A 10,000-nucleotide genomic window follows, 5' to 3' on the forward strand; every position below is an offset into this window, starting at 1 on the left:
GTAGCTAGTTACTTTTGTAACTAGTTACTCTTGTAGCTAGTTACCTCCACCTCACTACAGTGTGCTGTGTGTCCCGCAGCGTGTCTTGCATCATGTTCCACATCAGCCAACAGGCCAGAAAATACTCCCCGACACGTTTGCTGGCGGTGGAGTCAGCTCCGCCGGGGGCCGTTCTTCAGGCCGTGGTTTGGCCGCATGGCGCGGCCAAGAGGAGGGTCTGCTCCTGCCGGGAGGAAGAGGAGCAGGAGGAGCAGGAGGAGCAGGAGGAGGAGGACCCCATGTCCCCGCCCCCCGGCGCCAAGAAGCGGGCTTCCAAGAGCAACAAGGGCCACATGGTGAGAGCCGTCCGCCGACACCCGTCTCCTCACAACCCGGGTTTAGGAGGTCTGGAGGAGGCCTGGAGCCAGAGGGAGCACCGTCACCCCGAGGAGGTGAAGCCACAGAGGACTCCACCACCTCCGGAGGTAAAGTAGAACCAGAAGACTTCATAGCTTTAGTTTGAATACAAAAACAAACAATGTTTTGAACAAAGTTCATTTAAATCACAAAGAAAACACTCAAACTGAAGATGGAACATACAATAGAACAGACACTATTCTTAGAGACACACGTACGCGTATTTTGGGGCGTGGCCGAATCCGCCATTAGTTTTTCTGGTGAAACAACACACAGCTTTGGAATTGCACTACGGAACCTATACACGTTGTTACATTTTATGGGTTTATTTCGTCACAGCGCAACATAGTGGTGAAGTATTGTAAGTGCAGGTCATTGTAACAACCACCGATCTTGTGATAAATTAAAATGGGAGTGCCAAATATTCCAATAATGCCAATAATCATATTCTTTGAGACACATCCGGGCCAAACAAAGGCATCACGTGACGTTGATTCCCTTCCCCTATTCGCTACTAGGACATGGCGTATGTGTAGGCAGAAGAATAGCAATGATTACTATAGAGCCTTAAAGGTTTCATGACGTTCAGTTTTACCACACATTAAAAGTCTTTGTCATGGTCCTTCAAACGTGTATAAAAAGTTTTAACAAAAAATTCCACTCCAGTGAGCCATGGCAGGTGTTTTTCTCTCACATTTCTAAAGCCTTTTCAACTGCAATGAAAAAAATAATCTTTGCCTGCGGGTGTCGCTGTTGAGGGATTTTGCCTGTCAATCATCGCCTCTGCTCCGCCCCCCCCCAAAGGAAAGGATAGGGGAGGGGAGGGGCGAGGAGGAGAGTGGGCGGGATTAATGGCCTGTGACTTCACTACCCAAGGGCCAATCTCAGATTACTTTTCAGCCTAATTATTTAGAAAACCCCAGACCACAGAAAATCCACTGAATATTCAAAGTTCACATTTTTGGGTGTAATTGAGGTCATAAAACCCCCCAAAAAAACATTTTAAAAAAAAGTGAAAATGAATGTCATAGAACCTTTAATCTTTTAACAAACAACGTTTGTTTTAACCAAAACATATCACTTACCCTACCTTTTGCATTGTTTCAGCATGCATTTATTTAATTTATTTTCATTTCATTTCATTGTATTTAATGTTATTTAGTAAAATAATATCCAGTGTAACACTGAGGTGTCCTCATGGTGTCTATAGGTGTCCTCTCCACCCGTCCTCCCTGCAGAGGGTTCACACAGCCGGGTCCAGAAGGTCGTGGGACCCCCAGAGACGCCGGGCCCCTCTGAGCGGGCAGGCCAGGCCGAAGGACCCCCGCGGAGCAGGAAGCGAGGCTACAGAGCCCCCCACGTGGGCACCATCTTCTCCCCCCGTCAGAGAGACCCCCGGGTGAGAGAGGAGAGGGGGGAGGGGCATCACTTTGTCCCGGGAGGAGAGGGAACCTGGTGTGACGTCTGCTGTGATTACATCCTTCACCTCAGTGTCACCTGTACAGGTGAGTTAACTCTTTAATGTCTGTGATTACATCCTTCACCACAGTGTCACCTGTACAGGTGAGTTAACTCTTTAATGTCTGTGATTACATCCTTCACCTCAGTGTCACCTGTACAGGTGAGTTAACTCTTTAATGTCTGTGATTACATCCTTCACCTCAGTGTCACCTGTACAGGTGAGTTAACTCTTTAATGTCTGTGATTACCTGTACAGGTGAGTTAACTCTTTAATGTCTGTGATTACATCCTTCACCTCAGCCTCACCTGTACAGGAACATTTGCCCAAAAATAGCAGATCTACAAGCAAAAATAGCAGATCTACAAGCTCACAACGTGTCGCAGACACCTTGTGAGCTTGTATATCTGCTATTTTTTATTTGTATTCTTGTAGATCTGCTATTTTTGGCACAGAGGTTTGGTGTATAGAGGGGAAAAAAGATCAGTTAGTTAAATAGATCAGTTAAGTTAACACAGACTCTGTTCAAGGCATGAATACTATTCTGTACAGTAGTGTACACACACACACACACACACACACACACACACACACACACACACATACAGTGGCATGTAGACAGACTGGTTTTGAACAGAACAGAGTGTTATGAAACAAACAGAATACTTCCCTGTCTGTTTCCTAAACAATAGAATGTTAGAAATGTCTCCACGACTACAGAGGTTCTTCTAATGATAATAAAACAATAATATAACAACAACAAAAATATACATGTATATAAAAGAGAACTGAATGAATTGTATACATTTGAAAACTTTGAAACTAACAAGTACTTTTACTTTTGATACTTTAAGTACATTTTGATACCATTACTTTTGTACTTTTACTCAAGTAAATTTTTTATTTAACCACCAGCCCTATATATAATATATACTTTGGCTATTTCTACATGTTTCCTCTTGAGTTGAGCAACACTGTAGCTGTGTGTGTGTGTGTGTGTGTGTGTGTGTGTGTGTGTGTGTGTGCGTGTGTGTGTGTGTGCGTGCGTGCGTGTGTGTGTGTGCATGTGTGTGTGTGTGTGTGTGTGTGTGTGTGTGTATGTGTGTGACGTGTGTACATACAGGTACGTGAGTCACGTGTGTTGGTATGTAGCCTACGTGCATGTTTACATGTGCAGGTACACGTGTGTGTGTGTGTGTGTGTGTGTGTGTGTGTGTGTGTGTGTGTGTGTGTGTGTGTGTGTGCGCGTGTGTGTGTGTGTGTGTGTGTGTGTGTGTGTGTGTGTGTGTGTGTGTGTGTGTGTGTGTGTGTGTGTGTGTGTGCGTGCGTGTGCGTGGTTTCAGCCGGTTTCAGGGTGACAAGTCTTAGCCCCGCCCCCATGACAACACACCACTACTGTCTGTTTGAATGACCAGCTTTATTAGTTAGTTTTACATTGACATACTGTGAGTACATGTACTCTATTACATATCCAGTGGTGGATTCATCTGCTATTCAAAAATAGCAGATCTACAAGCTTGTAGACTATTTTGCTAAAATTTTCTCTTTTGGGGGTCCCTGGCACAAAACATTTTCAGATGGGGGTCCGCGGCCAAATACCTATGAATTTGGGGCTCCTTGACCGAAGACCTGAGGTCCCTGCTTCATGTCTCTCTCTGTCAGCTAAGGGGTCCCTGCTTCATCTCTCTCTCAGCTAAGGGGTCCCTGCTTCATCTCTCTCTCTCTGTGTCAGCTAAGGGGTCCCTGCTTCATCTCTCTCTGTCAGCTAAGGGGTCCCTGCTTCATCTCTCTCTCAGCTAAGGGGTCCCTGCTTCATCTCTCTCTCTCTGTCAGCTAGGGGTCCCTGCTTCATCTCTCTCTCTCAGCTAAGGGGTCCCTGCTTCATCTCTCTCTCTCAGCTAAGGGGTCCCTGCTTCATCTCTCTCTCAGCTAAGGGGTCCCTGCTTCATCTCTCTCTCTCTCTCAGCTAAGGGGTCCCTGCTTCATCTCTCTCTCAGCTAAGGGGTCCCTGCTTCATCTCTCTCTCAGCTAAGGGGTCCCTGCTTCATCTCTCTCTCAGCTAAGGGGTCCCTGCTTCATGCTTCATCTCTCTCTCTCAGCCAAGGGGGTCCCTGCTTCATCTCTCTCTCAGCCAAGGGGGTCCCTGCTTCATCTCTCTCTCAGCTAAGGGGTCCCTGCTTCATCTCTCTCTCAGCTAAGGGGTCCCTGCTTCATCTCTCTCTCAGCCAAGGGGGTCCCTGCTTCATCTCTCTCTCAGCTAAGGGGTCCCTGCTTCATCTCTCTCTCAGCTAAGGGGTCCCTGCTTCATCTCTCTCTCAGCCAAGGGGGTCCCTGCTTCATCAGTCTCTCAGCTAAGGGGTCCCTGCTTCATCTCTCTCTCAGCTAAGGGGTCCCTGCTTCATCTCTCTCTCAGCTAAGGGGTCCCTGCTTCATCTCTCTCTCAGCTAAGGGGTCCCTGCTTCATCTCTCTCTCAGCTAAGGGGTCCCTGGCCTGTAACTGCTGCACAGCATTATTTCAGAGTCATTTAAATCTAAAGTTCTGACTTCTTTATATTTTCATATTTAGGAACCCTGGTGAACTATGTTTAACTCACATCGTTAAAGGGATAGTTCACCCCAAAACCCCTTATTTTCTATCAATGACTCACCCCATGGAGACTTGAATTCATAGAGATTTTTTTTGTTTTTGTCGATTTCCTGAGCCATTCATTTGATGACCGGCGGAAAGACGCTAATGTATCCGGTAGGAGACACAAAGGAGACTCTTTGTGTCTCCTACCGGAAATACACCCGCTCATCACATTATTGTCTTATTGGAATGAGACAAAAACTAAAAAATATCCATGAATTCAAGTCTCCATGGGGTGACTGATACATAGGAAAAAATACATTTTGGGGGTGAACTATCCCTTTAAAACTTGTTCCAAAAGGACACTGTTGTGTTGACATGGAGCCTCCATGCAGGAGACGTGTTGTGAGCTTGTAGATCTGCTATTTTGTCCATCTCACATCATAATAAGATGGAGTATAAAGCAGAGCTGAAGTGGTTAAATGCAGAAGACAATTCCTGGGTATTTATACATGTATTAGTGAAACTAAATGTGAACAACAGCTCCACCTGCTGGTAGAGACTATAAGAGCACCACTGTGTTACTATGTTTAGAATGAGGCTCTAAAAGGGCAATTAATCATTGGTGTAAAGTAACTGAGTACATTTACTCAAGTACTGTACTTACAATTTTGAGGTATTTCTTTTACTTTACTGGAGTATTTCCAGTTTTCAGTACTTTTACTTCTACTCCACTACATCTCAGAGGCAAATATTGTACTTTTACTCCACTACAATTATTTGACAACTTTGCTTTACTAGTTACTTTTCAGATATAAATCATTATATTATAAAACATACATTAACCACTTTAGCCCTATTTTATACATAGGCTATTTAAAAATAGCAGATCTACAAGCTCACACCGCACCGCACCGCATGTATGTATATATATATATATATATATATATATATATGTTTTTATAGGGTTAGGGTTAGAAATTACAAATGTAGTGAAAATAACAGATTTACAAGCTCAGTGTGTATTGTCTTCTAACTGTATGTCATGTATTAATGAACCAATAGACTCCTTTCATCTGTTTGTATACAAAGGTCGCCCTCATGTGGACAAAATGAATCACTACAAGTGGAAGGATTGGATACTTTATTAGCAGTTTAAGAACCAGATGACGCAATATGGCGCTAGTTTCTACAGCATAAGCTGTTCAAATCCACAAGTTCACAATGAGACGCGTTGTGAGCTTGTAGATCTGCTATTTTCGGCGCGCGACGCCGTGGTAGAACAGAGCATGTTGACATGCTAACTGGCTAGGCTAGCTGCGTCAGGTCACATGTTAGTAAATATGTGAGCACTTCCGTTTTCTCTTCAAAGTAAAACTTAACTTAACTACACTTAAGAACTACATTTCCCATACACCATGGGTCGCGAAAAGAACTACATTTTAAGGACTACGTTTCCCATACACCATGGGTCGCGAGAAGAACTACATTTTAAGGACTACATTTCCCGTACACCATGAGTGACTAGAAGAACTACATTTTAAGGATAAGGACTACATTTCCCTTACCATGGGTCAAGCGTCACATCGTACGCCACGAGGGCACTTCCGTTTTCTTGTCAAAATAAAACCATATATGTGTCAAGTCTCGCATCAAACGCAACTCGAATTTTTCAGAATAAAACGTTTTTAATGTTTACCTTATGCTCCTTTCTACGACGGTGTCGCCAAAAATAGCAGATCTACAAGCTCACCACGCGTCTCATTGTGAGCATGTAGATTTTAACATCTTATATTGTAGAAACTAGCTCCATATTGCGTCATCTAGTTGTTATTTTATGAACTGAGTGAAAAGTGGATTTACTGACGACTTGTAGTGATTCATTTTGTCCACATGAGGGCGAATAAGACAGATGAACAAAGTGTTGTAAACATGAACACATTGTTAACATTTATTTATCACTGTATTAGTTTAATGATTTATATCAATGTTGTGTTTTTACCTCATGATGTTAGTTAGTTTAAGAAGTTAGTTCAGTGTGTGTGTGTGTGTGTGTGTGTGTGTGTGTGTGTGTGTGTGTGTGTGTGTGTGTGTGTGTGTGTGTGTGTGTGTGTGTGTGCGCGTGCGTGCGTGCGTGCGTGCGTGCGTGTGTGTGTGCGCGTGCGTGTGTGTGTCTGAAACATGACTGTCATAGCGCATTAACCACTTCAGCCCTATATTCTCTATGTATTTTGGCCATTTGAAAATAGCAGATCTACAAGCTCACAATGCGTCGCATCGCGACGCATTGTGAGCTTGTAGATCTACTATTTTCAAACGATCTTTATACTTTCTGGTAACATTGAGATTGTTTTATGAATGAAGTGTATCCTTTGGTTCATTTTATTTTATTTCCCACCATCCACCATTTTGTGTGAGACACTCTTAAGGTGCCTTACCCATTATCCCTATACTTTTATTTTAAACCGCGTTGTGAGCTTGTAGATCTGCTATTTTCAGACATTTTAGTACTTTTACTTTTGATACTTTAAGTATATTTTTGATGCCAATACTTTTGTACTCTTTTACTCAAGTAACATTTTGAACACAGGCCTTTTACTTGTGACAGAGTATTTTTAAATTGCGGTATTGTTACTTTTACTTCAGTAAAATATCTGAGTACTTCTTCCACCACTGCCGGGGGGTTGAGCACATTACATAAACATTAATTATAATTAATATTAATTTAATTAATGATTAATTAACATGAATAAATATTAATAATAATGTGCTCAACCACATTACATCCATTAGTAGACAGACCACAATAAAATAATATTATTGAATATAAACTAAAGGATTGGCTCCTACATAACAATCATTCTGTCTGTCTGTCTGTCTGTCTGCCTGCCTGCCTGCCTGCCTGTCTGCCTGTCTGTCTGCCTGCCTGCCTGCCTGTCTGTCTGTCTGTCTGTCTGTCTGTCTGTCTGTCTGTCTGTCTGTCTGTCTGTCTGTCTGTCTGTCTGCCTGCCTGTCTGTCTGTCTGTCTGTCTGTCTGTCTGTCTGTCTGTCTGTCTGTCTGTCTGTCTGTCTGTCTGTCTGTCTGTCTGTCTGTCTGTCTGTCTGTCTGTCTGTCTGTCTGTCTGTCTGTCCTCACATGGTTCAGTGAAATGCTTCCAGAACAAAGAGACTTTTTGACCTTCTGTGAGAAATACTGAACTTTATTGTCCTTTAAGCCTCTGTGTGTACAGTGTGTGTACACACACACACACACACACACACACACACACACACACACACATACACACACACACACACACACACACACACACACACACACACACACACACACACACACACACACACACACACACATATACACACGAGACAGAGACAGAGACACACACAGAGAGAGAGACCTTTAAAAGCACCTTTATTAAATCACTGACATACATAATCCCACATGTCTCATAGTTACACATAATACCTCTTATACATTTACTCATTGTGCACAAACAAGCCTAAAAAGAAAACAGAAACAGTGTGTTTCTAAAAGAAAGACATAATTCTCCCTCCTTTTCATTTTTTAAAAGCTTTTCAAGTGGAGAGACATTACATGACATCACTCTGATGACCAACAGTTATCACACAGTCACACAATAACTTACAGAAGTGGGGGGGTTTTTTTTATCCCTTTTTATCCCTCAGTGGTCATTAATGTACTTAAAGGGATAGTTCACCCCGAAAATTATGTTTTTTCTGTTGATTAGTCACCCCATGGAGACTTGAATTCATGGAGATTTTTTAGTTTTTGTCTCATTCCTAAGACAATAATTTGATGACCGGCAGAAAGATGCTAATGTCTCCGGTAGGAGACACAAAGGAGACTCTTTGTGTCTCCTACCGGAGACGCTGCTGTCATGAAATTATTGTCTCAGGAATGAGACAAAAACTAAACATATCCATGAATTCAAGTCTCTGTGGGTTGAGTAATCAATAGAAAAAAACTGTCATTTGGGGTGAATTATCCCTTTAATGTGTACACACTACTGTACAGAATAGTATCCATGCCTGTGTGTGTTGATAGAGTCAAACTGTCACTAGTCCTGAACACACACACACACACACACACACACACACACACACACACACACACACACACACACACACACACACACACACACACACACACACACACACACACAGGGGAGGGACTCTGCTGTCCAGTCATGACCCACTGGCCAGAGAGAGACAGTCAGATATTAGTGAGAGAGACAGAGACAGAGACAGACAGACAGACAGACAGACAGACAGACAGACAGACAGACAGACAGACAGACAGACAGACAGACAGACAGACAGACAGACAGACAGGCATCTTGTCATTCTACGCAGCTCAGAACGATAGGAGTTTAAAATGTACGCTGTGCGGTAGAGGTGTGTGTGTGTGTGTGTGTGTGTGTGTGTGTGTGTGTGTGTGTGTGTGTGTGTGTGTGTGTGTGTGTGTGTGTGTGTGTGTGTGTGTGTGTGTGTGTGTGTGTGTGTGTGTGTGTCAGAGACAGAGACGTGGAGTCATAGAGAGAGAGAGATGTAGAGTCACAGAGAGAGAGAGTCATAGACATAGAGACACAGAGAGAGAGAGAGAGAGAGAGAGAGAGAGAGAGAGAGAGAGAGAGAGTTGCAGAGAGAGAGAGAGAGAGAGTCATAGATAGAGACACATAGAGACAGAGAGAGAGAGAGAGAGAGAGAGTTGCAGAGAGAGAGAGAGAGAGAGAGAGAGAGAGAGAGAGAGAGAGAGAGAGAGAGAGAGAGAGAGAGTCATAGAGAGAGAGACATATGAGACATAGAGACACAGAGAGAGAGAGAGAGAGAGAGAGAGAGGAGAGAGAGAGAGAGAGAGAGAGAGAGAGTTGCAGAGAGAGAGAGAGAGTCATAGATAGAGACACATAGAGACAGAGAGAGAGAGAGAGAGAGAGAGAGAGAGAGAGAGAGAGAGAGAGAGAGAGAGAGAGAGAGAGACATATAGAGACACAGAGAGAGAGAGAGAGAGAGAGAGAGAGAGAGAGAGAGAGAGAGAGAGAGAGAGTCATAGATAGAGAGACATAGAGACACACATAGAGAGAGAGAGTCATGGGTTCCTCCAGAGCTTTGGGCAGAACTCTGAGCAGAGTGTCAGGGTTCTTCTTCTGTGGTGTGAATAAACTGATCCGTCGTTCAGGACGCCTGGAGCTCAGCCTGCTGCTGTGGAGGACCTCTGTGAGTCACTGATCATCATCATATAATTATTATATACATACCTCCGCTATGTCGTTTTATAGGCCTTCCTCCCTTTCTTTCTTTTGCCTTCTGGGGTTCAGTGTAAAGCGACTCTTTGGGATGGCCAATCCAGGTCCACCTGCGTTCATTGATTATGCAGAGCATGACCTTGATGTTGATGAGTTTATTGTTCAAGATGGTCTTGGGCCAGAATATACGCAGGCATGATGTGTGAAAAGTGGATAGCCATATATATATATATATATATATATATATGTATATATATATATATATATATATATATATATATACTGTAAATCAGTGGTTGTTCCTGTATGTGA

General features: G+C 43.2%; 1 protein-coding gene across 1 annotated transcript in view; it reads left to right on the forward strand.

Annotated features, from left to right (window-relative positions):
- Positions 1 to 10,000, forward strand: part of rassf3 (Ras association domain family member 3) — an 85,023-nt gene that overhangs the window by 1,255 nt on the left and 73,768 nt on the right. The window contains exons 2-3 of the mRNA XM_080420703.1: positions 80 to 464; positions 1,607 to 1,901. Coding sequence (XP_080276829.1) covers positions 93 to 464; positions 1,607 to 1,901 — 667 coding nt within the window. The 5' untranslated portion in view covers positions 80 to 92. The remainder of the gene's footprint in view (positions 1 to 79; positions 465 to 1,606; positions 1,902 to 10,000) is intronic.

Source organism: Gymnoscopelus braueri, assembly GCF_963280865.1.
Source record: "Gymnoscopelus braueri genome assembly, chromosome: 23".
NCBI lineage: Eukaryota > Metazoa > Chordata > Actinopteri > Myctophiformes > Myctophidae > Gymnoscopelus > Gymnoscopelus braueri.